Here is a 24,845-nt window from a genome sequence, read left to right on the forward strand (position 1 = left end):
GCCGCCGCCGCCGCCGCCGCCGCCGCCGCCGCCGCCGCGCGAAGAATACGTCGCGCGAATGGGCAATCCTTCCGGAAAGAAAGGCGTCGGCGCCGGCGGCGACGCGCGCGCCGCGCGACGCACGCGCCGCGCGACGCACGCGCCGCGCGACGCACGCGCACTCACGCCCGCTGAGAGCGACGGGCACGGCCGCGGGAGGGGAAACGCGAGGGGGGTGGCCTGTCGCGGGGGCGAACGGAGCGTTCGTCGAAGCGATCCTTGTCGTTTTCGAGGCAGGTTTAGTGCTTACTCTGGTCTCCGGTGTTGTCTCAGATTCTTCCAAAATCCCAAATCCGAACCAATGTCGGCGAAATCTCAGATCGCGCTGCGCGCTATTGTACGACCGACCGGACTCGAACGAGTAGAACGCCGCGCTCATCGCGTGACCGCATTCCACCGCGCGTGCGTCCTTCCGAGAACGCCACGCTCGTCAACATGGAGCTCTGCGCCGCTCGCGTCATCCATAACGTCGTCCCGGCGAAGGCGGGCGCGGTTCGCCGCGCCGCCGCGCCCACGATGGCCGTCGCGGTGCGTCCTCCCGTCCACGCGAACACTAAACCTAAAACCCTGAAGTCGCGCGCGGCACGCTTCGCGGGTGGATAAAGCCGCTCCGGACGCGCCGACGTCGACGCCGCCGCGCGACGATGCCGTCTTCCGCGACGCGACCGAGCGCGGCGTCTCGATTCGCGCGCGCGCGTCGGTCTCGATCGCGCCGTCGGTCGCGTCGTCGCGCGCGTCGCGCGCCGCGCCGCGCGCGATGCCCGGCCGTCGCGCGCGCGGTGTCGACGTCGCGTCTCGAGGAATTTCGTCACAAATCTCCCGTCCGCCTCGCCTCGCCGCGTTCTGACCTCCATCTCATCCCTCGCGACATTCCCACCACAGACGTCCGCGTCGTCCGCTTTCATTGGCAGCTCTCTGAGCATGGGTATGGGCGCGAAGAAGCAGGCGGAGCGCGGCGCTCTGTGCGTCCGCGCCGCGCGCGTCGCCGGGGTTGAGATTCCAAACAACAAGCGCGCGGAGACTGCGCTCACGTACATTTACGGCGTGGGCGACACGACGGCGAAGAAGGTGATGGCGACGACCGGCTTGGAGAACAAGCGCATGCGGGAGTTCGAGGAGGACGAGCTCACGAGGCTTCGCGAGGCTGTCGACGAGCTCCCGCTGATCGAGGGCGACTTGCGAAGGTTCAACTCGATGAACATCAAACGGCTGAAGGAGATTCAGTGCTACCGAGGAAAGAGGCACATCCAGGGGCTGCCGTGCCGCGGGCAGCGCTCGAAGACGAACGCGCGCACGCGCAAGGGGAAGGTCAAGACCGTCGCGGGTAAGAAGAAGTAAGAGACGAGAAGAAGGAGGCTTAGCGACCTTACTTACTACTGTGTGATACAACCACCGAGACGCATTGTCTGCTGCTAAACTATCATCAGATTATTTCGGCGTCCTCCGACGCCTCCGTCGACGCCGCGGAATCGACCCGACCCGACCGAACCGTCACTCACAACCGAATCGTCTTGCGGCTCGCCGGCCGCTTCTCCTTCTTCTTAAACATCCAGTCCATCACCGCGCCGTCGTTCGCGCACAACGTCGCCGCGCCCGCGCCGAACGCCGCGCCGTGCTTTCGCGCCGTCGTCTCTCGGTGCGCCATCTCCAAACGCAGCCCCTCGGCGCGTCTCCTCTCCTCCTCCTCCGCCGCCGTCGCCTCCCCCACCGCGCGCTCGAGCTCCGCGATCTTCCTCAGGTCCTCCTCGCGCGACTCTCTCGCGTCGAACCGCGCGCGGACGTCGTCGTACGCCGCCGCGAGCGCGTCGCGCGCGACCGCCGCGTCGACAAGCTCGGCTCTGAGCGCCTCTTCAGCCGCCGCCGCCGCCGCCGCCGCCGCCGCCGCCGCCGCGTCGGCGCGCGACGCCGCCGCGATCGCGTCGTCGGCGTGTCGACGTCGCGACGCTTCCTCCGTCGCCTCGTGCGCCGCGCGAGCGGCGAGAAGGTCGTCCCCCGCGCGTTCCAACCGCTCCTCCGCGTCGCGCAACGCCGCCGTCGTCGACGCGATCTCCATCCGACCGCGATCCGCCGCCTGATCCGCCGCCTCCTTTTCGCGCTCGAGCTCGCCGACGCGCCTCGCGTGCGTCGCTCGCAGCGCGTCCATCTCCGCGGTCAGCTTCGCGGTGACCGCGTCGCGCGTTCGCGCGACCCTCGCGTCGCGGTCCTTCTCCGCGTCCAGCGACTGCTTCGACAGCTTCTCCGTCCACGCCTTGACGACGACGGCGACGGCGTCGTCGCCCTCGCGCCGCGCCGCCGCCAACCGAAGCTCGTGCTCCGCCTTCATCGCGCGCGCGTTCGCCTCCGCGCGCTCCCTCGCCGCGCGCATCTCCGCCGCGTGGTCCTCGAACGCCTTCGCCATCGCGGCCGCGTGGTCCCCGCGCGCGCTCGCGAGCAGAGTCGCGCGCTCGCGTTCCGTCTCGCGCGTCGCGTCGCGCGCCGCCGCCGCCGCGCTCGCCGTCGCGTCGGCGAGCCGCGCCGCCGCCTCCTCCCTCGCCGCCTCCGCGCTTTTCGCCTCGTCCGCGCGCCGCGCTTTCTCGAGCTCGAGCTCCTCGCGGAGCGACCGCTCGCGCGCCGCGTGGCGTTCCGCGGCGTCCGCCAAGGCGTCCGCCACCTCCGCGGCGGTCTCCGCGACGAGCGCGGCGCGCGTCGCGTCCATCTCTCTCGCGTGCGCGCCTCTCGCGGCGTCGAGCTGCTCCGAGACCTGCTCCGCGGCGCGTTTGCTCCACTCCTCGTCGCGCTCGCGGAGCGCCGCGGCGAGGCGATCTTCCGCGCGTTCCGACGCTTCGATCGCCTCGCGTTTCGACGCGGCGAGCTCAAACTTCAGCGCCTCAACGCGTTCCCTCGCGGCTTCGACGTCGCGCTTCGCCCTCTCCTCCGCGCCTCGAAGCTCGTCGCGGCGCGACGTGAGCTGCGACTCTTTACGCGCGACGTCCTTCGCGAGCGCGTCGAGCTTCTCTCTCGCGTCCGCGCACCGCCGGTTCGCGGCGTCGAGCTCGCTCTCGAGCTTTTGCTTTTCCTCCAGCCTCGCCGTCGCGTCGCGTCGCTCGTCCGTCATCCGCTTCGTGAGCTCCGCGATCTGGAGCTTCAGGTCGTTGCGAATCTTCTGCCCCTCCTCCGCCTTGCTCGCGACGCGCTTGTCCGCGTCCTGCGACGCGCTCTTCAGGGCCTCGTCGGACGCGCGCTTGGCGTCCGCGGCGGCGGCGCGAAGCGCGTCCTCCGCCGTCGCCAACTTCTCCGCGTGTTCCCTCTTCGGGTCGTTCCATACAAAGCGACGTCGGGGTGAAGTTGAAAGGCGTCAGATGGAGTTGAAAGGCGTCGAGGGCGGGGATTGAAAGCGAGGGTTGGGCGTAGAGAGACGGCGGCAAAAGTCCTTAAGGATCGGCGTTCACCACGCCGACGCGGTCGTATGGGGACCAGTGTATAGAACGCACCTTCGTCGCCGCGAGCTTCGCGTCCCAGTCCCTCGTCGCGTCCTCCCTCTCCTTCGCGTGGCGCTTCCGCAGCGTCTCGAGCTTGGCCTCGAACTCCGCGCGCGTCGCGTTCGACGCCTCGGACGCGGAGGCGCCGAGTTGGGACGTCAAGCGCATAACGTCGGCTTCCAGGGTTGAGATTTTCTCGTGCGACGCCGCCGCCGCCGCCGCCGCGCGCGTCTCCGCGAGCGACGCCGCGCGCGCGTCCGACTCCGACCGCGCGTCGTCGCGCGCCTTGTTCGCCGCCGCGAGTTCCGCCTCCAGGGTTCTCGAGCGCGCGTCTCGATCGGTCGCGAGCGCGCGCGCGCGGTCGAGCTCCGCTCCGAGCGTCGCGATTTCCTCCGCGCGCGCCCTCGACGTCGCCGCGGCGTCGCCGGCGCCCGCGGCTTCCGACGCGAGCCGCGCCTCGAGCTCCCTCAGCTCTGCGCGCGTCGCCTCGCGCGCGCACGTCGCGTCCGCGAGTTCGCGCTCGACGCGCGCCATCGCGCGCGTCGTCTCCTCCAGCGCGGCGGTCGCGGACGACGCGCGCGCCTCCGCGGAGGCGAGCCGCGCGCCTCGCTCCTCCGCCTCCTCCGTCGCCTTCTCGAGCGCGTTCGACGTCTCCGTCGCCTCTTTCCTCGCCATGAACTCCCGCACGCGCGCCGCCTCGAGCTCGGTCTTGACCTCGCGCAGCTCCGTCTCGAGCCGCGCCACTCGGCCGCCGCTCGCGAGCTCGCCGCGCAACGCGCTCGACGTCGCCGTCTCCGCGTCGAGTCGCTCCGTCAGCCGCGCGATCTCCGACCCGAGCTCCTTCGCGACGCTCGCGGCGTCGTCGCCGCTCTCGCTCGCGCGCGCTCGCATCGCGTCGAGCTCGCGCTTCGCCGCGAGCTCGGACGCTCTCGACGCGTCGAGCGCCGCCTCGAGCGACGCGATCGACTCCGCGGCTTCGAACGCGGCGTCCGCCTTGGCCAACGCGACGTCGTTGTATCTCGCGTTGTGCGTCTTTTGCAACTTCTCCATCGCGAGCGCGTGCGCCGCCTTCAGCTCGCTCAGCTCTCTCGCGTGCGCGGTCGCCGCCGCGATCGTCGTCGCGGTCTCATCGCTGACGCGCGCGTCCAGGGTTTTCGCGTCGTTCGCCGCCTTTACCGCCGCGTCCGCGGCGTCACGCCATCGCCTCGTTAGATCATCGCGCGTGCGCTCGAGCTCGTCGCGCAGCGCGCGCTTCTCCTTCGCGGCGGTCTCCGCGCGCGCGCGCGCGTCCTCCGCCGCCTTGGCCTCCCGCGCGTTGGCCCTCTCGAGCTCGGACGCCAGCTCGCGCGTCGCCGCGCGCATCGCGAGCTCGTGCTTCGCCTCGAGCTCGCGCTTCGCGGATTCGACGTCGGACGCGGCCGTCTTCGCGTCGACGGCCGCTCGGAACGCGTTGATCTTCGACGCGGTGTCGCGCAGGATCTGGTCGATCTCGCTCTCGTACACGTCCGCGACCGCGGCGAGGTCGTCCGCGACGTTGGCGCCGGAGGAGGAGGAGGAAGCGCGCCCGCCGCGCGGGGTCTCCCCGCCTTTGTTGTTGAGAGCGGCCATCACGCGCGACAGCTGCGCGACTTTCTTCCCCATGCGCGCGCGCATCTCCGGGAGATGCACCGCGCCGGGCGGCATCGACGCGTTCGCGCCGCCGCCCATGGTCGCGGACGCGGACGCGGGCGGGGCGAGCGCGGTGTCGCGCCGTCGTCTCGCCCTCGTCGCCGCGCCCCGAGGAGTGCGACGGAGGGGCGGAGGAGGTCAAACCCAAAAGAAGAGGGGGGAACGGAGCGGTCGTCGGAACGTCGGGTTTTTTTCTGGTCTATTGGGTCTACGGTACTCATCAGTCCGACTCGTCGTCGTCGTCCTCCTCCTCCTCCTCCTCCTCGCCCCTGTCCTCGCCGAGCCCTTCCTCGTTCCACTTCCCCTTCGAGTCCACGATCGCGGCGCGCAGCTCCGCCATGTCCGCCTCCGCCATCTCGTCGCCGCCCCGCCGCCTCAGGAGCTCCTCCGCGTGGTCCAAATGTTCCAGCGCCTGAAAATAATTTTGAAAGGGAGCGTCGGTCAGCGTTTGAAGGCGAGGGACGGGTCAAAAAAAGTATATTATCGATGAAAAACACACGCGCGGCGCACGTACCTTGTCGAACGCGCAGCATCCGTGGTTCGCGAGCGCCAAGAGGTGCCACACGTCCACGACGTCGTCCCTCTCCTCTAAGAGTTCCTCCAGAACGTCGATCGCCTCGTCCGTGCTCGTGTCGAGCTCGAGGAGCAGCTTCGCGGTCTCGAACCTGAACTCGAACGAGACGTCGTATTCTCCGAGGAACTCGTTGTCCTCCTCGTCTTGCGCGTCGCGCGCGCCGCGCCACTGCGAGGAGGGATACGATCGGCGAATCCATTGGTCAGCACGCGCGGACGTGGCGGCGGTTCGAATTCGAATCGTTTTCATTCGACGAGATGAGATGACGTGGCAGAACGTGTGGTGGTGGACTGGACGGAGAACGCGACGGACGGACGGACGGACCTGCGCGATGGACTGCCTCAGCGCCTCCAGCGCCTCCTCCGTCCGCCCCTGCGCCGCGCGCAACGACGCCATCACCTGCAGCGGCTCCGCGCTCCTCGGGTCGCACTCCGCGGCTCTCCGCAGCAGCGCGTCGCACTCGTCCGCGACCTCGCGCACGTCGTCGGTCGTCGCCATGAGCTGCTCCGCGAGCGCGCAGCACGCGCCGCCCATGCGTTCCGACGCGTCCTCGTCGCCGTGCGCGGCTTGGAATTCGATGACGTTGAGGCCCTGAGGGTCGTTTGATTGGTGGGTGATGTGGCGGGAAGTGATTTGATTGGTTAGTTATTTGATGACGTGGATGTTTGATTGGACGAGAGCGACGGAGAGACACGCCGGGGAAAGTCCTTAAGGAACGGCGTTCACCGCGCCGACGCGGTCGTCTGTATGGGGACCGGCGCGAGATGGGACGCGCCTGACGCGTGCACGTCGCGGCCGCGACGCCGTCTTCGATGAGCTGCCCGAGGTACATGAACTTCTCGTAGCCTTCGTTCGGTCGGAGCTGGGAGAAGGCGGCGGGGGTGGAGGCGGGTTGGGGACGGGGGGAAGGGGGGTCAGAGCGCGGAAGGAGGAAGGATGGAATGAATTCTTCGCGCGACGGACGGCGGGCGAGAAGAGAATGAATCGATCGCGCGCGGCGCGCGTCGCCCTCCGCGCACCATCGCGGCTCTCTTCAGAATCATGACCGCCGTCGCGCCGTCTCCGTACTCCGCGAGCGCCATGCCGTACGCCTCCGCGGCGTCCGCGCTGTCCGGCGCGAGTTGATGCGCCTTGCGCAAGTCGGCGAGCCCCTCCTCCACGCGGTCCAGCGCGATGTGCTCGTTCCCGCTCTCGACGAGCGCGTCGATCCCGGACCCGCGGTGGCCGCCGCCGCCCTCCTTCCGATGCTTCCTGTCCTTCTTGTCCTTCTTGGACTTCTTTTTGTTCGACGACGGCGGCGGCATCGTGGCGGGAAGGGGGGTGGAGGGGGGGAGATAGATGCGCGCGTCCCGGAATGCGGCGGCGGTGCTGTGCGAGAAAAAAGTCGGCTGTTTCGTTCGGGCGAAATTTTCCATCGGTCTCCATCGGTCAATTGAAACGGGACGCGATCAAATGTTGAAACTACGGGGTGGGTGAAAACCGCCGGTCGGCGCGGGCAGCTGAGCTGAGGGCCTTCTCGTCGTCGTCACAGCGTCGCGCACGATGACTCGCCCGCCCGAGCTCAGCATGGACGCGAAGTGGGAGGCCGCGATCGACCTCACGCTCCGAAGGCTCGTCTACGGCTCCCTCGCCGGCGGCGCCGCGGGGCTCGTCCTCTTCCGTGCGTCCCCCCGCCGCGCGCGTCCCCTCGCCTCGCGTCGCCTCGCCTCGCCGAACGACCGATCGCTCGCGCGATCCCGGGCTCACACTGGTTCCCATACGACCGCGTCGGCGATGTGGACGCCGATCCTTAAGGACTTTTGCCGGCGTTTCTCTTCGCCCAGGGTCCCTCGCTTTCAATCCCCGACCTCGACGCCTTTCAACTCCGCTTCTGACGCCTTTCAACTCCACCCCGACGTTCGCTCGCATCGATCCCGGGCTCACGTCCTCATCCCCAACCCCCCGCCCCCACCCACCCACTCCGTCCGTCCATCAGGCGGCGGCGGCGCGCGCGCGTCCAGCCTAGCCTTCGGCGCCGGCGCCGCGCTCGGATCCGCGTACACGGGTGCGTCGCCGCGTCGTCCGTCCTCCTCCGTCGCGGCCCATCTCGCGGGCGTCTCCCTCCCCTCGCGCTTCTCTACGAGCAAACTTCTCTCTCGGCGTCGCTTCGCTGACGCGCCCCCGACGCGCGCCTCCCGCGCGCGCCTCCGCAGACTGCTCGCGGCAGTTCGAGAGCCTCGGGTTCCCGAAGCTCCCGCCCGCGCTCAAGTGAGTCGGACGTCGCGCGAGAATAGCGGAGCGATGACGGCATCGCATAGCACGTGTAAACAGAGCATACCTCTCGACGACGCGCCGCGCCGATCGTCCGCCGCTCGCGCTTCCGCTTCCGTTTTGAACAAAATAATGGAACCTTCATTTCATCTTCGTCGTCGTCCGCACTGCTTCCGCGCGCACCGCGTGAGACGCCGCGCGCATCCACGATGGCGGCCGCGGGCGACACCGTCGTCGTCCCCCGGAACTTCCGTCTTCTCGAGGAGCTCGAGAAGGGCGAGAAAGCGCAGGGGGCGTCGCCGCATCTGAGCTACGGGCTCGCGGATCCCGGTGGGGCTTCTTCGCCGATCGCTCTCCCCGCCCGCACCGCGCCCGTCATCTTTCTTTCCGGACGCGTCGCCGACCCCGCGTCGTCGTCGCCCGCGCCCCGCGCCCGCGTCGCGCCGGATACTCAACCCCTAAACCCTCCCTAAACCCCCACCACGACGAACGCAGAGGAGGACGCGATGATGATCAACTGGAACGGCACGATCATCGGCCCCAACGGGACGCCGTTTGAGGGACGCATCTACTCGCTTCAGATCGAGTGCGGGGAGAGCTACCCGGAACTCCCGCCGATCGTGAAGTTCCGCACGAGGGTCAATCTGCCGTGCGTGAGCGGTGACCACGGCCGCGTGAACCCGGCGGCGGTGCCGGTGATGGCGCAGTGGCGACGCTCGTACACGATCGAGGACGTGCTGAACTCGCTGTGGAACTTGATGAAGTCGCCGCAGTGCCGAAAGTTGGGGCAGCCGCCGGAGACGGCGCCGGACTATCCTCTTTTCTGAGTCGGGGTAACGCATCGTGCGCGTGCGGTACGTCGCGAGGTGATGTGATTTTTTTGAAAGAAAGAAAGAATCGAGTCGAGTCGAGTCGAGTGGTGCGCGATGCGATGGAGTCCGTCGTCAGGTCGGCGCTTGGAGAAGACGCGCGTCGTTCGTTCGCCGTCGCCGTCGCCGCGCTCGCCCCGCCAGAGACGCCCGCCGCTCCGAACCGTAGTAGCACTAGCGCTCGCGCGCGCCGCCCCCTCCCCCGCCCCGCCCGCGCGCTCACTGAAACGGCGCCATGGCTATCGCGTTGAAGTTAATGTCCCCCTCCGCGACGTCCATGAACTTCTTTATCACGGGCGCGGCGTCCGCGAGGAGGGTCTCCGCCGTCGTCGCGCCGTGGTACACTGAGGGCCATTCCATACGAGCGAACGTCGGGTTGGAGTTGAAAGGCGTCAGTTGGAGTTGAAAGGCGCCGAGGGCGGGCGTTGAAAGCGAGGGACCCTGGGCGGAGAGATGCGACGGCAAAAGTCCTTAAGGATCGGCGTTCACCACGCGAACGGGGTCGTATGGGGACCAGTGTATGGGACGCACCTGGTGTTTTTTTCCTCCCGTCGAGCTCGTACAGCCCGCCGTCCACGTGCACGAGCGCGACGAAGTGGAGGTTGATCTGCGTCTCGAGCGACGGGACGTCGGTCTCCCCGGCCGCGACCGCGCTCTGAGAGAGGGAGGGAGGGCGCGGTGGACGTGAGACGCGCGCGGGGGGGAAGAGGAGAAGACCCTCGCGAGCGAACGAAGAAAAAGAAAAGAAAAGAAAAGAACGACGCGGTCGCGGGGGACGGGGTATCGACGCGATGCGAAGCGACGCGACGCGACGCGACGCACCCCGTGCGCGGCCTCGATGCCGTCGTCGTTTTCCAAGTACGCCGCCTTCTCCTCCGGGGTCATTCCTTTCGTTTTACCGAAGAAGGACGCGAAGTACGACCCGGGCGCGAAGGCGTATTTTTCCGCGTTGTTACCTGCGCGGGGGTTCGGCGGGTCGACGCGCTTCGGTCAGATGAAAAACGCGTCGCCGTCGAGCGTTACACCCGAGGTGCGATGGGTGAGAGACAAACAGAAAGAACACGGCCGGGGCGGCGAAAGTCTTTCAGCATCGACGTTCAACGCGCGAGGGAGGCGGTATGGGAAGTAGTCTCGCGCACCGACGGCGTGCAACACGCCGATCGTCCCGCACGCGTTGCCGATCGTCTGACGCATGTAGTACACCTTCTCGGATAACGTCTGGCCGTTTTGTTCGATGACCGCGGCCTCTGATGCGGATAACGCCTCGGATTTGTCCGTTATAGGGAACAGGAGGAGGACCGCGTGCACGGGTTGAGGGACCTGCGGCGGCGGGAGACGAGGAGGACCGAAGACGCGTCGCGAGGAGAGTTTGATGAGATGACGCGGCGGCGAGATCTGAGATAGAGGGTCATCGCGTCGGATTCGGGCGACGGCGACGCGGGGCTGGGTCGACGCGCGTCGCGCGCACCATCGCGAGGAGGTCGGGGTCGAGCCCGAAGATGTCGTGGAACCCGACGTCCGCGGGCAACCCCAGGCTGCGATCGAAACGAGGGAGGGAGGCGCCGGACGTCAGGCGTCGTTCGTCGAGAGGCGACGATTCGAGGTGCCCGCTTTCGACGCCGCGACGCGACGCGACGGAGAGAGGGCGAGGACGGCGAGGACGCACGTGTGCGCGAACGACCCCATGACCTCGGGGTTGCTCTCCAGCGGGAGCCATTTCTTCCCCATGACGTCGGGAGACGCGTCGGGACGGACGAGTCGCGCGGCTCGCTCCCGCGAAGTGGCGCGTTCGTCACACTCGCCGCTTTCAAAGGTCGGCGCCTCGGCGTTGCCCCTTTCAAATGGTCGGCGCCTCGGCGTTGCCCCTTCAAATTCTGGGTTCGTTCACCCCTCGTTCACCCTAACCTATAAATATCCCACGATTCTCCGAGATTCGCCCGCTCGTAGTACGCGCGCGCTGTACTCGCTCCGTGACTGTTCGCCCGTACGAGACGGAATTAGATACTTTCGTACTTCGCTGATGACGATGACAATCGAGAAAAAACGTTGTGCTCTGTCGCTTTTTGTACACGGCTTCGGACGCGGCATTACGCCCGGCACGTCGAGCGGACGCACGCGAACACCGCGCGCCGCCGACAAAATCGTGCGAGGGTCGTGTCGTAGTCGTGTACCCCGCTTTGCGTCGCGAACGGACGGAAAGGTGCGCCTCCCGCAGGCGCGGTTTCCATAATTGAGGCCCACGCGCCTGAATTCTCCCTCGTGCGTGGAGATCTGGCCGCGCGATCCACGGCGCGACTCCGCGCGCGTCGTCCTCGTCGCGCGCGAACGCGACAAACCGAAAGATCGAGGCCACGTTAGCCTTCGGCGCCTTCGTTCGCGTCGTTCGCGCCGTCGGAGTCGCCGTCGTCGCCAGATCTTCGCGCGCCTTTTCGAGGCTTTTTATCCCTTTTGGCGCCTCCACGACGACGCGCAACCCCTCGGTTCCGATATTTCTTCGCGCGCGCGCGCGTCGTCTCCCGACGCGCGCGCGCCTCATCGCACATCCCCTGACGCCTCGATCACCCCGCGACATCCCTCAGGGCGCGCGCGCGCACCTTAACGCGCGCACGCGGGCGCACGGACCGGCCGCTCGCGCGTCGTAATCGCGCGCGCCGAGACCGAGCCGGGGACGCGCGCGGATCGTGCGAAGGGAATTAATTTTCTCGAGGGTCGAGAAAAAAAAAGAATCGAATCGAAGCCGCCTCTTCTCTCCTCTGAAGATGACGGTCGCGGTGAGCCCAGAGCCGAACGGCGCGGCGACGCCGTACGACGACGTGAAGAGTAAGACGCTCGGGGCGGTCACGACGCCGATGACGCCCGCGCCGGTGAAGATCGTCGTCGACGAGAAGGATGCGGCGGCGAAAGGCGCCGGCGGCGACGACGACGACGCGAACGTCGTCGGCGACGACGACGACGCGCGAAAGTCCCCCGACCACGCCGTGCAGACCCCGGAGGCGGAGTGGGCGGAGCAGGCTGTGATCTCGCGCGTGAAGACGCCGCCGAACGAGGCGGAGGCGCTGACGCCGAACACCGGGAACTCGCCGCCGAGGGACCGGTCGTCGTCGAGGGAAAACTTTGAATCGAGCTACGGCGCGGACGTCCAAGTCGTGGAGGCGCGCGTGGCGCCCGCGGAGACGGCGGCGGCGGCGGCNGCNGCNGCGGCTGTGGATGCCGAGCGCGCGCGCCTCGAGCGCGTTCACGAGGAGGAGCGCATCGCGGAGGCGACGCCGAGCGAGGCGGCTTTCACGGCGGCGGCGGTTGCGCCCGCGCCCGCGCCCGCGCCGCCGCCGCCGCCGCCGCCGGTCGACGAGTCCGCGGCGGGCGCGGCGACGCTTCCGCACCAGACCGCGGGTCAACCGCAGATGGATGGCGGGATGGACGACCGCGCGAAAGCCGCGTGTCTGTCGCGGTTCACCGCGACCACGGACGCCGGGCGCGTCGAGGAGCTCCGCGGGATGTCTCAACGCGAGCTCCAAGAGACGTTTCGAATCGCGTTTAAGCGCGCGACGACGTCCAACAACAACCAGTGGCTGCGACGGAGGATCGCGGGCGCGATGGGTATCGGTGATACCCTCGGCTTAAACGCGATCGTCTCCGGCGGCGGCGGCGCGAACGCTCTCGCGAACGCGACAGCGGCGGCGGCGGCGGCGGCGGCGAGACGCGCGCGCGTCGCGTCGTCGCATCAAGACGCGCTGAACGACCCCGCCCTCGCGGCCGCGGGGACCGCGATCGACGCGAGCGGCGTTCGCAAGTCCTCGAGGGCGTCCAAGCCGAAGATCCTGGACTTTCTCCCCTCCGCGGTGTGCGCGCAGGTGGCGAACGAAGCCCCCGGGGAGACGGCGATTGGCCGCCGAGTGCGCGTGTTTTGGCCCAACGAGGGCGCGTTCTTCACCGGCGCCGTGACCGGCTTCAACCCGAAGAGCGGTCGGCACTCGGTCAAATACGACGACGGCGACGTCGAGGAGGTGTTGCTCGCCGCGGAGAGGATCGAGTGGATCTACCCGGGCGAGGACGAGAGCGTGGCGATCACGCGCGCGCCCGCCACCGCCGCCGGCGGCGGCGCGTTATCCTCCAAACCCAAAGCCGTCGTCGTCACGCCGAAGAAGATCACGACGTTCGTCGTCCCGAACCCCGGCAAGCCCGCGGAGGTGCTCGCGGAGCTCGGCGCGAAGTGGCCCGCGCCGAACGCGCACGTGTGGGGACGCGTGAAGGGCCACGGGTGGTGGCCCGGCGTCGTCATCAAGCCCGGCGCCGACGCCGGCATCGTCGGCGGCGACCCGATCACCACGCGGCACATCCGCTTCTTCGACAACAGCGGCGCGGTCGTGCATCGACACGACCTTCTGCCGTACGGCGAGTACGCGCCGCAGCTGACGAAGACGAAGAAGACGGTGTCGTTCACGAAGGCGATCTCGCTCGCGAAGGCGTCGTACGATAAAGCCGTGAAGCGCGGCGGCGAGTGCGGCGCCAACTTGACGAAGCAGCAGCGCGCGGAGCAAGCGAGGGCGGCGATCGAGGCGGCCGCGGCCGCGCGGGGGGGGCAGGGGCAGGGCGGCGGCGACGACGTGATGGACGACGACGAGACGGAGCGCGAGGCTGGCGCCGGCGCCGGCGCGGGCGCGGGCGCCGGCGCCGGGAAACGCGCCGGGGAGGAGCACCCGCCGACGGCGTTCCACGTCAAGCGCGTCAAGGTGGAGGACGCGGACGGCGCGGGCTTCGGCGGCGCGAAGCCCGAGACGAAGCACCACCATCACGTCGGACACGGCGTTCCGTCGCCAAGTGGCGGCGGGTCGAACCAACAGACGCTCACGCAGCGATGGCAGAACATCGCGTCGCTGCACGGAAAGTCGCTGCCGTTGGATAAAAACGGAAAGCCGAAGCGGTCGCACAAGAAGGGCCAGGGTATCAAAGCGCGCCTCGCCGCGGAAGCCGCGGGGCTGCCGTGGCCCCCGCCCGGGGTCGGCCGAGGAAACAGGAAGAACCCGTCCAACGGCGTCGCGAGCGGGATCCTCGCCGACGACGCGGTCCACCACAACGCGAACGGCGGGAAGCGGAGCCCGACGACGCACCGCCGCGACGCCGAGGCTTTCGCCGCCGCGCGCGTCAACCCCGGCGACCCCCTCGGCCTCCTCTCCCGGAAGCTCGAAGCGCTTCAGTCGCGCGTCGTCCCGCTCGCGATCGCGGCGACGTCGCACCTGCGCAAGCAGCTCGTCTCCGGCGCGGCGGCGCCGACGCCGCGCGAGCGTTCGATGCTTCTGTCGGAGATGGCGTCGCTGCAGCGGATGCTCACGTCGACGCGGCCGATCGACGTGCGCGTGCAAAGCGCCAAGCTCGGCCCCGTCCCGGGCGTCGGCGACGAGACCGCGTCGTTCGGCGCCGACATGGCCATGGAGCAGCAGCGTGTCGCCGACGCGGACGCCGCGGCGACCCTCGACACCCCGGTCGGATCCTGGGACCAAGACCATCGCGGCGGCTTAGATCCCGTGGAGGTTGCGATGCTGCAAAACGAAAACCCGTTCATGGACGACGACGGGATGGACGACGACGGCCTCGTCGCCGCCGCGATGGGCCACGGCGGCGCGTCGGACGTCGAATACGCGACGAACGTGGGCGTGGGCGTGGGCGTGGACGACACGACGAACGTCGCGAACCTCTGGGGCGTCGGGTGCGGCGACGGCGTCGGCCCCGGGGAGCTCGACGGCGACGGCGGGCTCGCGGAGTTCGACCCGGCGGACGTCTTGGGGGTCGTGCCGGACCCGGCGCGGGTCGACGCGTCGTTCAACCCCGTCGCTTGATCGGGTCGACGCGTCGTTCAACCCCGTCGCTTGATCGTGAAGCTCGAGAGGCGAGGGCGGGGCGCGCGGGAGACGAGGGGACGCCGCGCGACCCGGACGGGGAGGGAGGGAGAAGAAGCTCGAGGGAAAAAGAAAGAATGCCCTCGAGGGAAAAAAAAAAAAAGAGAATGGAAGACGCGGAGCCGAAGCGCGACGTTGAGGCGAGGCGAGGCTCCGAGAGAACGAAGGAAGCGCGAGGGCGGGCGAACGAACGAAGCGCGAGAGACGTACGGCGTACGACGCGACGCGCGCGAGTGTATCTTTATATTATACAAATCGATTGTACGTGAACGCCGACCCGCGCGCATCGCGAACTCCACGAGACCTGCACTACGTTGTACTGAGCGTGATGACCGGCGCGATCGCGAAGTGCAAGAAGAGTGGGTCGACGCGCAGCATACAGAATTGCCTTAGCGAGCAGATTTCTAGGGCTGCACGTCACGGAGACTTGAAATAACACACACACACACGAATTGACGGTTCGACGATCTCGGCGCCGTCCAGCGTCCGCCGCGCATAGGCGAGCGGCGCGGCAGGCGGAGCGGGTCGGCGCGAAGGGCCGACCTCGCGGGCATGACGGACGCCCGCGCGCGGCGCGCGGTCGCCGCGATATGGGCGGCGACGCGCGCCGCCGCCGCGCGGGCGAGGTCCTCGACGTCGGCGTCGTCGTCGTCGTCGTCGTCGTCGTCGTCTGGATCCGCGGGAGGACGCGTCGGACGCCGCGAACGCCGCGTCGCGGACCCGACGCGCCAGTGGCGTCGCGGGTACGACTCCAGACCCCCTCGCATCGTCCGCGGCACCCGGCTCGACCCCGCGCCGACGACGAGCGCGCCGTCCGCGTCCTCCTCGAGCGCACCCGCCGCGTCCGCGCCCACCGCGAGGGAGCTCAGAGAGCAAGCCGCGAACGAGAAGCTCGCGACGTCCCTCGGGCTCGATCCCAAGCTCGTGCCGTGGGATCCCGACGCGGCGATCAGAGCGCTCGCGTCGGAGCCCGCGCCGCGATGGGCGCTGCACAAAGAGTGGGCGCGCGTCGTCCCCGCGGCGCTGCGAACGGCTCCGCGGTCCTATCCCGACCACAATCTCATCGTGCAGACGCAACGCCGCGTCGGCGATCCCGTCGCGGCGCCCGCCGACGGAAAGGCGGGCGCGACCAGGAGTAACCCCTCCGGAGCGGGCGTTACCAACGAGAAGACAGAAGCACAAAGAGATCCGCGCGCGCTCGAGGCGTACAAGTGGTTGAACGCGGCGCTCGGCGACGACGGGTACGCCTCCGGCCACGACGTGTACGTGACGTGCCAGGTCATCGCGCCTCCGCCGCGCGCGCGGTCGCTCGCCGGAGGGTTCCTCACGCGGCGCAGCGGGAAAAACGTCAACGGATGGAATCACCTCTACAACGTCAGGTCGCAGGCGAAGCAGCAGATATCCATCACGGACGAGGGCGAGATTTTGCTCGATCACGTCGCGATCAACGCGCTCGTGTGCCGCGAGACGTTCGTCGCCGCCGAAGAGAATTCGACGCTGTATCTCACGATCGCGGGATCGGAGAACAACTGGGAAGGGCACGCGCTGCACGCGGAGCTCGCGAAGAGGATCAACGCGATCGGCGAGCAGCTGCAGATAAAGGAAGATAAGTACGAGGAAAACCCGATCGCGATGCTGCACCCGTCGCGGATGAGTCTGACGTGGGCGGGACTCGGCTGGGACGGGAAAGAGTTGAAGTTGAACAAGTGGCGACACCCACACAGCGCCAACGTCGTGTACATCATGCCGCCGCCGAGCGTGTCCTCGGTCGCGTCCGCGTCCGCGGCCGCGACGACGCTGCTGAAGCACGAAGAGAAAGTCGTGGAGGACATCATCGAGGCGATGAAGTTCACCAGACGCACCGGGGTGAAGCTTATCGTCGCCGGGTTGGAGCTGCAGGGGTACCACGCGCGGAGGGCGGTTTCGCGCGCGGCGGCGGCGGCGGCGGATTCGACTTCGAATTCGAATTCGAATTCGAATTCGAACAGTTCGAACTCGAACTCGAACAGTTCGACGGAGGCGTTCCCGTCGCCGTTCGCGCTGCGCGAGGACGAGGTCGAGGGGTTGAGCGCGATCGACGTTCACTGGCGGTTACAGCGGGAGGACGTCGTCGAAGCCGCCGCGGAAGCCGCGAGGAGGAGATCCGCGTTCGCGCAACACTGCCGTCGCGAGCAGATTCAGGAGTATTGGCTCAGGGATTGGACGCACGAGGGAAAAACGCTGGGCGACGTCAACCACGCCATCCTCGAGGAGACAATGTCCCTGCCCGACGCGAAGAGGTGGTTCGAAGGATTCGCGAAGCCGTACCTGGACTCGAATTCGAAAAAGATCACGCACGCCGACGCGCTCGATAAATCCATCGACAACACGTTCTTCTTGCCGTCGTGGTTCTCCGACCGCTCGCGCGAGCACGGCAAGAATTACGTGCGAAGAAACGCCGTGCCGTGCATGGAAGCGACGCTGAAGTTTTTAAACGAGGACGGCTACGACGAGCGCGACGCGATGAAGGACCTCGCCGAGCGCAGAGGTGCGTTCTATACACTGGTCCCCATACGACCGCGTTCGCGTGGTGAACGCCGATCCTTAAGGACTTTTCCCGTCGTCTCTCTCCGCCCACCCCTCGCTTTCAATCCCCGCCCGCGATGCCTTTCAACTCCAACTGACGCCTTTCAACTCCACCCAGACGCGACGTACGGGTGGCCCGTCGCGTGCGCGGAGGAACGCCTCTCGCACGCGGAGGAAGGCGACCGGATCGGCGAGGAGAAATATTTGGCCAAGGTGAAGGAGGAATCGTCGGTGGCGGTCGATCTTCACGTGCGCGACCCTCCTGAACTGTACCTTGCGTTCAAGCAGTTCCGGGACAATTACCAGCTCATCGCGGACCGCAATCGGTTGGGGAGTAAAGCTTTGATCAACCAGTTGATGTTAGACACCGTCGAAGGGAAGATAGAACGCGTCGAGACCGGCGATGTACCCGCGGGCGTCACGGAGTTTGCGCCGCTGTTCGACGGCACGATCGAGCTCATGGATCGGGACATGCGCGCGCTGCGTCACGAACTGACGAGCGAGACGCGTCGGATGTGGTATCAGGCGGCTTTAACGGACACCGACCCAATCATACGGTTGTCGGATTCGATAACGCAAAGATGCGAGGCGTCGCGGGAGACGTTACGGACGTTGCGAATAAAGTACGCGGACGCGATCGAGAAACTTCAAAAGTATAACGCGGAGACGGAGGTCGGCATCACGCGAGGGGAGCTCTCCGAGGAAGAGACCGGGACGATGCTCGAAGAGGCGACGTTCAGCGTCGGCGACTCCGAGGCTGCGTTTAGCGCGTCCGCGTGGAGAGCGCGGTTGAAAAACCTGGAGAAGTTACGAGGAGAGTTGCGAGCGCTCGTCGGCGGCGCGGCGACGGAGCTCGACGACGACGAGAGCGCGCTCGACGACTTCGACGACGAGTTCGAGTTGAACGGCGCGGAGGAGGACGGCGAGAGCGTCTGGCGCGCGTCGGCGCCTTCGAAGCCGTCGAAGCCGTCCCCGAGATGGGTCCTCGAGCACGGCGGTCGGGCGCGCCCGCGCATTTCGGTGGAGACGTCCGCGGCCGGCGCGGACAAAGGCGAAGGCGAAGGCGAAGGCGCGTCGTCCTCGTTCGTCGTGGACGACGAAAACGTGTCCTTCGACCTCGCGGGGTACAACGACTTGTTGGGCAAAGACGACATCGGCGCGCCCGGCCCGGGACCGGGTTTTTTGTTCCAAGGCACGCTGGAGAGTTTCTCGGTGAAGCCGACCGAAGAGACGCGGCCGAGCCCGGGATCGAGACGACCGATGACGGATGAAGACCTCGCGGTGCCTCGCGAGTGGGAGAGGCTCAACGCGGCGTCGAGGGAGGCGTTGCGACGCGCGTCGCGGCTCCGGAAACAAATCGCCGCCGCCGTCGACCTGATCGCCGCGACGGATAAGATCGACCCGAGCGGCATTCGCCAGGCGATCGAGAACGCGAAAGCGCGCGGCGCGCCGCGGACGACGGTGAAAGCCGCGGAAGATAAGCTCGTCGAGCTCGAGTCGGAGATCGCGGCGTTCATTCGCAAGCGACGGTCCGGGGACTCGCTCCTTCCGCCGCCGAAGCGAGGGTGGTCCGGCGCGGGGAAAAGCATCTGGTACAACACGAAAGTGGAGCTCGGAAGAGGCTCGCTCGGGACCGCGGTGTACGCGGGCGTCTACGACGAGAAAGCCGGGTCGACGTCCGTCGTTCGAAGGCCCGCGGCGATCAAGAGGATCCCGCTGCCGCCGGGCGAGCGCGGCGCGACGATGCGCGCGCTAGTGGAGAGAGAAGTCGCGTTGCATCGGCATCTGAACCAAAACAGCAACCGCGTGACGTTCTTATTCGACGTGCACCTCGACGCCGCCGACGCGGTGTTCACCGCGATGGAGCGCTGCGGCGAATCGCTCGCGCAGTGGCTCCGCAACGCCCCGGGCGGGAGAGTCGCGGACCTTCCCGTGAAGGAGCGCATGGACGCCGCGGAGGCGCTCGCCAACGCCGTCGCCGACGTCCACGCCGCGGGCGTCACCCACAACGACATCAAACCCGACAACTGCCTTCGCGCCGCGACCGGCGAGTTTAAGCTCGCGGACCTCGGCCTCGGCGTTCGAATGAAGCAGGCGGACCGAGGCGACGACGACAACCAGTACTCGATGACGACGTTCGCGGGGTACGGCGTCAACGTCCAGATGCAAGGCCGACCGCCGGAGGTGCTGCAGGGCGGCGCGCTCACCTCCAAGGTGGACGTGTGGTCGCTAGGGCAGCTCATCTACACGACGTTGACCGGGTCGACGTCGCCGTACCGGGACCCGAAGGATAAGAACACCGCGGGGATCGAGGGTCTGTACGAGAACCAGAGGATAATCAACGGGAAGTTTGACCTCGTCGCGCTGCAGACGGCGAAGCTGCCGCGTCGCGTCGCCGCCGCCGCGCGCGTGATTGTGTCGGAGATGCTGCAACCAGACCCGACCGACCGACCGACCGCGCGGGACGTCGCGGACGGGCCGATGTTCTGGTCCCCGGAGCGATGCGTTCAGGCGATCCGCGACGTGTACGACGCGCGGATAATGCAGACGCAGTATCCGCGAGAGGTGGACGAGGTGGAGCTCATGACGGAGGCTTTGGGGGGGGTTAAGAAAAACCGGAAAGCCGGGCTCGCCGCGGGCAGACGTCTGCTGGGGTGGAAACAATTCATCGTCCCGGAGCTCCTGAACAAGATGAAGAAGAGGAGCAGGCAGGAGTTCTACGCGACCGGGAAAGTCGCCAAGGGGTTTAAGACGAAGGGTGAGCTCGCGGCGGAGGCGAAGGCGGAGGCGAAGGCGGAGGCGGCGGCGATCGCGAAGGGCCGCAAAGCTCGGAAAAACGCGGGGAGCGACGACGACGGCGGCGGCGACGGCACCGGGTTCGACGACTCCGTGCGCGACCTCATTCGGTTCGTGCGCAACCTCCACGAGCATCCGCCGTTCGAGACGGAGCGATACGCGATGATCAAAGCGCTCGGCGCGGAAGGGACGCACCTCTCCACGCTCAAGGTTGGGTTGGGAATCACGGCGGAGGGCGGGGACCAGTGGACGCAAGCCAGGCGCGTCGTCGAGGCGTACTTCACGCACGTGTTTCCGGAGCTGCCGCTGCTCGCGCATCACGCGTTGAAGAGGGGGAAGGAGAAGATGAAGGAGAAGGTGGCGCGCCAGGCGCGGATCAAAGAACGCGCGCAAGACCGCTTCCGAGGATGAGTCAGTCGTCCGGAGCGAAGAGAAGTACTGTAGAAGAAGACGTCTCGTCGTCGTCGTTCGAAGAGAGCAGAGCAAAGCAGAGCGAAGCGATAGATATCGCGCTCGTTTCGTTTCGTATTATTAAAAATGCATGTACACGCGAGCGTCCGCCGTGTTTCGTCGCCGACGAGAGCCCTCCCTCCCTCCCTCTCGAGTCTCGAATCGCTTCGATTTAGTTTTTGTACGCGATCTGCACGCCGTACTTGTACGCCTGCTTGGAGTCAACCTGCAGACACGCGGTGCCCTGCACGCCTTTCACGATCTCGCCGCTGTACGAGCCCTGCAGCACGGCCGCGGACGAGATCACGATCCGCGCGGAGTGCCCGCTCGCGAGCTTCGCGGCGACGCCCGCGCTGACGCTCGTGGATCCCGCGGAGACCTTGTGGATCGCCTCCGCCGCCGCCGTGACGTCCGCGTCGAGCTTGTACAACGCTCCCGCCTTCACGGTGTCGAGCTTGTCCGCGAGGATCGCGGAGAGCGTGAGGTCGTCCAGCTTCAACTGCGCGGCGATGGAGTACGCGCCGACGCCCTTGTCGGTGATGGCAGCCTCCGCGCCGATCTGCGCGTCGCCGAGGTTCACGCAGACGGATGCATCCGCCTTCGGGGAGGACGCGATGTTCGTGACGTCCGCCTTGACGCCGTAGTCGCCGCTCAGGAGCTGGTTCGCGATCTTGAGCGTCTTCGCCGCGTTCATCGGCTCCGCGCTGACCGTGGTCTTGAGCCCGTCGAGGAGTCCCGTGATCGCGGCCTGCGCTTTCACGACGCCCGCGTCCGACACGGTGACCTCCGCGGCGACGTCGCTCGCGGGCGAGAAGTTGGCGGTGGCCGTGCCGTTGAAGTCCGTGCCCTTGCTCGCGAGGTCAGCCTTGAGCGCGACGTCGCCGGCTTTGAACCCGCTGACCGCGACCTTGTGGTTGTAGTTCAGGCCGCCGGACAGGATGTCTGGCGCGAGCGCGAGCGGGGGGGAGGGGACGGACGTCAGCGCGACGAGCGGAGAGGAAACGTGTCGAGTCATTCATAATCCTCGCGCCGCGATGATGAGAATTAGGGTATCCTTCACGCGTCGCGGGGAGAAGGGGCGAAGGGAAGCGAACGGCGCGCGCGGGACGCACCCTTGACGCCTTTAGCGATGTCGCCGAAGTATTTAGCCATCGTGCGCGGTGGAGAGATGCCGGTTGATGCGAGCGACGGCGAGGGTGGTGTGGACGCGAGATGCGTGCTGCGGCCGCACTTTATCCGCGTCACCACAATGCCTGCAGAGAAATGTTTGACAGGCTGTCGGGAATTTCCCGAGCCGCATCCGCGGCGCAGTTCCGAAAAAACGTTCGTATGCACGCCAGTCACGATTCCGTACTCCGTACTACGCACCGTCGATCAGAGTTCCGGAATTCCGAGCCGAAAGCAATCGGACGACGCCGATCGATCGGTCGCGCCGCACTTCCCCCCGCGCGTCGCGTCGCGAAATACGATGCGATCCCTCCGCGAGCTCGCTCGCCTCGCGACCCGCGCTTCCTCCCTCGCGTCGCGCGCTCCCGCCGGCGCGCCGCCCGCGATCGCGTCCCGGACGCGCGTCTTCACGATGTCATCCCCCGCCGCCGAGGAGGTGGACGCGTACAAAGTCGGCGACTCGACGAACATCAAGTGGCACGAGGGATCCGTGGACGCGTCGACGCGCGAGAAGGCGCTGAACCAGAAAGGGTGCGTCCTGTGGTTCACCGGCCTGAGCGGCTCGGGGAAGAGCACGGTCGCGTACACGCTCGAGCACGCGCTGTTTCAGCGCGGGAAGATCGCGCAGGTACTCGACGGGGACAACATTCGCCACGGCCTGAACAGCAACCTCGGGTTTTCCGCCGCGGACCGCGAGGAGAACATCCGGCGCATCGGCGAGGTCGGGAAGCTCTTCGCGGACTCCGGGATGATCACGCTCATCTCGTTCATCTCGCCGTACCGCGCGGACCGACAGAAAGTGCGCGAGCGCGTCGGGGACGGCAAGTTCGTGGAGGTGTACATGAAGATCCCTCTCGCCGTGTGCGAAGAACGCGACCCCAAGGGCCTGTACAAAGCAGCGCGCGCGGGTAAGATCAAGGGGTTCACCGGGATCGACGACCCGTACGAGGAGCCTTTGAACGCGGAGATCGTCATGGAGGTGGCGAAGGAGGGCGGGGACGGGACGTTGGCGCCCCCGGAGAAGATGGCCGCCGCGATCATCGACGTCCTCGAGAAGAAAGGCTTTCTCACCGCGTAAGTATATAATAACGAGGGCGCGAGACCGCTCCCCGTGCGACCCCGCGCGCGCGGTGAACGTCGATCCTCGAGGGCTTTCTCGCCCCGCGCGACCGATGTGACGGCGACGAAAGAGGGGTCGTGATGATGCAGCACCCACCTCTATGTTTGATGAAGATGATGATATACTTATCTACGTCCTACGTTTTATCGTTCGTCTTCTCGTTCCGTTCGCGCCGCTACGACGCCGCGTCGGTCGACGTTTCATCTTCTCCCGCCGCCGCGGCGTCCTCCTCCTCCGCCTTCTTCGCCCTCTCCGCCTTCTCCGCGATCAGCCGCTTCCGCGCCATCCACGCCGGCTCGGGCGGCGGCGGCGGCGGCGGCAGCGGCGCCCCCGGCGTCGTCGCGCTCGCGAACGACGCCTGCACCCACCGCCGGTCCATCGTCAGCTCCCGCGACCGGTTCGTGATGCTCCGCTCGTGCACGTCGAGACGCTCGAGCGGCATGCCGTGCTCGCTGAGAGAGGGGAGGGAAGAGAAGGGAAGGGAAGAAAGGGTGGGTGATCGTCGTCGGTCAGTCGACGCCGGGAAAAATCCTTAAGGAACGGCGTTCACCGCGCCGACGCGGTCGTACGGGAACCGGCGCGAGGAGAACGCGCCTGAAGATCCCCTTCAGCGCGGCGGGGGTGAAGTAATACGCCCGCGTGCCGTCGCCTCTGACGTAGAAGTTGTCCCCCAACCGCTGCCCTTCCTTGACCGCGAACCGCGCCTGCGCGAGGTCCCCCGCGGCGTAGTCGCGAACGAGGACTCGGCCCTCGCCCTCAGGGTCGTTCCATACGAGCGAATGTCGGGGTGGAGTTGAAAGGCGTCAGGTGGAGTTGAAAGGCGTCGAGGGCGGGCGTTGAAAGCGATGGGTGGGCGGAGAGAAACGCCAGGAAAAGTCCTTAAGGATCGGCGTTCACCACGCCAACGCGGTCGTATGGGAACCAGTGTATAGAACGCACCTCACCGCGCATGACGCTGGAGACGTTTCGGACGACGTCGGACATCGCGCGTCCGGGCGAAACCGCGGAGAGGACGAATATCAGCGTGCACTGCGGGCGGGGAGGGTGGGGGGGGGGGTGATACGCCGACGTGGAGGGACGCGATCGGTGGTAAGATTCGAGATTCGCTGACGTGTACGAACGCGCGGTCGAGGATCGTACACGTGGACGGGGTCGCGGCTGAGGACGCACGCACCACGTCGACGCCCCCGGCGGGGACGCGATCCGTCAGCGCGTCGCGCGTCGCGTCGCACACGAACGGAATCACCCGCGCGCGCTGCTCCGGCGGCAGACGCTCCGCGCGCTTCCTCACGAGATCGACCGCGCGCTGCGAAAAGTCGCAGCAGTACACGATCGCGGTGGGGTCCGCGGCGAGGAGCGGGAACGTCGTGTTGCCGGCGCCGCAACCGACTTCGAGGAAGACGCGTCCCGGGGCGGCGCCGGCGGCGGCGGCGCGGTCCGGGATGACGTACGCCGGCGCCGGGCCGAGCTCGTGCTCGTCCGGATTCGGCGTCTGCGACACGTTGGACGACGAGGGCGCGCCGGGCTCGTCGTCGTCGTCGTCGCCGCCGCCGCCGTCGTCGTCGTCGTCGCCGTCGATCGCGGCGGATCCGCGCGGGAACACGTCGGGGAACTCGCGGCGGAGGTAGTGCCGGTCCTTGAAGAACCGGTCCGCGTTGTTCTTGTAGAAGACGTCCCAGTTCTTCCTCGCGTCTTCCTCGTACTTTCGCACCCAGAACTGCGCGGGGTGGGCGACGTCGGGACGCGCGGGACGGGACGGGATTGGGGAGGTGAGGACGACGCGAGAGAGGCGACGGTCGCGACGTCGGCAAAACGCGCGGGGACGGACGACCGCGCGATGATGAGATCGCGACGACGACGAGGAGGACGAGCGCGAGCGCGAGGACGACGACGACGACGACGCGGCGTACCTCCGAGGCTTGGTCCTTCCCGGACGCGCCCGCGATGGACGTCGTCGCGGTCGACATCCCCGCCGCGCGCGGTGCTCCCGCGCCC

The 24,845-nt window shown here is 67.6% G+C and overlaps 11 protein-coding genes across 11 annotated transcripts; 6 read left to right on the forward strand and 5 right to left on the reverse strand.

The window, feature by feature from the left end:
* The first annotated feature begins 451 nt into the window (after positions 1-451).
* On the forward strand, positions 452-1,450 carry RPS13 (ribosomal protein S13, chloroplast precursor). The gene is made up of 2 exons (XM_003054733.1): positions 452-567; positions 922-1,450. Exons 1-2 carry the CDS (start codon positions 475-477, stop codon positions 1,375-1,377), a joined length of 549 nt encoding a protein of 182 aa, XP_003054779.1. The 5' UTR covers positions 452-474; the 3' UTR covers positions 1,378-1,450.
* Positions 1,451-1,534: 84 nt separating this feature from the next.
* MICPUCDRAFT_46096 (uncharacterized protein) lies at positions 1,535-5,267 on the reverse strand (the record flags this gene model as incomplete). Its single annotated transcript, XM_003055281.1, has 2 exons — positions 3,510-5,267; positions 1,535-3,325 (listed from the first exon to the last, which is right to left on the reverse strand). The coding sequence occupies exons 1-2, from the start codon at positions 5,202-5,204 to the stop codon at positions 1,535-1,537; spliced, it is 3,486 nt and encodes a 1,161-aa protein (XP_003055327.1). The 5' UTR covers positions 5,205-5,267.
* Positions 5,268-5,385: 118 nt separating this feature from the next.
* On the reverse strand, positions 5,386-7,043 carry MICPUCDRAFT_49825 (uncharacterized protein; the record flags this gene model as incomplete). Its single annotated transcript, XM_003055282.1, has 4 exons — positions 5,386-5,577; positions 5,680-6,330; positions 6,434-6,601; positions 6,759-7,043. The coding sequence occupies 4 exons, from the start codon at positions 7,041-7,043 to the stop codon at positions 5,386-5,388; spliced, it is 1,296 nt and encodes a 431-aa protein (XP_003055328.1).
* A 1,155-nt stretch (positions 7,044-8,198) lies between these two features.
* MICPUCDRAFT_23938 (uncharacterized protein) lies at positions 8,199-8,898 on the forward strand (the record flags this gene model as incomplete). Its single annotated transcript, XM_003054734.1, has 2 exons — positions 8,199-8,319; positions 8,485-8,898. 2 exons carry the CDS (start codon positions 8,199-8,201, stop codon positions 8,814-8,816), a joined length of 453 nt encoding a protein of 150 aa, XP_003054780.1. The 3' UTR covers positions 8,817-8,898.
* A 179-nt stretch (positions 8,899-9,077) lies between these two features.
* On the reverse strand, positions 9,078-10,586 carry MICPUCDRAFT_13449 (uncharacterized protein; the record flags this gene model as incomplete). The annotated part of the gene is made up of 6 exons (XM_003055283.1): positions 9,078-9,202; positions 9,390-9,513; positions 9,681-9,814; positions 9,998-10,178; positions 10,327-10,393; positions 10,525-10,586. 6 exons carry the CDS (start codon positions 10,584-10,586, stop codon positions 9,078-9,080), a joined length of 693 nt encoding a protein of 230 aa, XP_003055329.1.
* Positions 10,587-10,878: 292 nt separating this feature from the next.
* Positions 10,879-12,045, forward strand: MICPUCDRAFT_49828 (uncharacterized protein; the record flags this gene model as incomplete). The annotated part of the gene is made up of 2 exons (XM_003054735.1): positions 10,879-11,058; positions 11,438-12,045. 2 exons carry the CDS (start codon positions 10,879-10,881, stop codon positions 11,498-11,500), a joined length of 243 nt encoding a protein of 80 aa, XP_003054781.1. The 3' UTR covers positions 11,501-12,045.
* Positions 12,046-12,451: 406 nt separating this feature from the next.
* On the forward strand, positions 12,452-15,020 carry MICPUCDRAFT_61058 (uncharacterized protein; the record flags this gene model as incomplete). Its single annotated transcript, XM_003054736.1, has 1 exon — positions 12,452-15,020. The coding sequence occupies one exon, from the start codon at positions 12,452-12,454 to the stop codon at positions 14,690-14,692; it is 2,241 nt and encodes a 746-aa protein (XP_003054782.1). The 3' UTR covers positions 14,693-15,020.
* Positions 15,021-15,304: 284 nt separating this feature from the next.
* Positions 15,305-20,524, forward strand: MICPUCDRAFT_49830 (uncharacterized protein; the record flags this gene model as incomplete). The annotated part of the gene is made up of 2 exons (XM_003054737.1): positions 15,305-17,279; positions 17,436-20,524. The coding sequence occupies 2 exons, from the start codon at positions 15,305-15,307 to the stop codon at positions 20,522-20,524; spliced, it is 5,064 nt and encodes a 1,687-aa protein (XP_003054783.1).
* A 74-nt stretch (positions 20,525-20,598) lies between these two features.
* MICPUCDRAFT_46099 (uncharacterized protein) lies at positions 20,599-21,752 on the reverse strand. The gene is made up of 2 exons (XM_003055284.1): positions 21,676-21,752; positions 20,599-21,505 (listed from the first exon to the last, which is right to left on the reverse strand). The coding sequence occupies exons 1-2, from the start codon at positions 21,713-21,715 to the stop codon at positions 20,736-20,738; spliced, it is 810 nt and encodes a 269-aa protein (XP_003055330.1). The 5' UTR covers positions 21,716-21,752; the 3' UTR covers positions 20,599-20,735.
* Positions 21,753-22,008: 256 nt separating this feature from the next.
* MICPUCDRAFT_49355 (uncharacterized protein) lies at positions 22,009-22,995 on the forward strand. Its single transcript, XM_003054738.1, has one exon. The coding sequence runs from the start codon at positions 22,032-22,034 to the stop codon at positions 22,806-22,808; it is 777 nt and encodes a 258-aa protein (XP_003054784.1). The 5' UTR covers positions 22,009-22,031; the 3' UTR covers positions 22,809-22,995.
* A 30-nt stretch (positions 22,996-23,025) lies between these two features.
* On the reverse strand, positions 23,026-24,567 carry MICPUCDRAFT_13548 (uncharacterized protein; the record flags this gene model as incomplete). Its single annotated transcript, XM_003055285.1, has 5 exons — positions 23,026-23,298; positions 23,441-23,592; positions 23,786-23,879; positions 23,968-24,318; positions 24,454-24,567. Coding segments are annotated over 5 exons (984 nt in total), but the record flags the coding sequence as incomplete, so codon positions are not given.
* Between the last annotated feature and the right edge of the window lie 278 nt (positions 24,568-24,845).

The sequence above is a fragment of the Micromonas pusilla genome (genome assembly GCF_000151265.4).
Source record: "Micromonas pusilla CCMP1545 genomic scaffold MICPUCscaffold_1, whole genome shotgun sequence".
NCBI lineage: Eukaryota > Viridiplantae > Chlorophyta > Mamiellophyceae > Mamiellales > Mamiellaceae > Micromonas > Micromonas pusilla.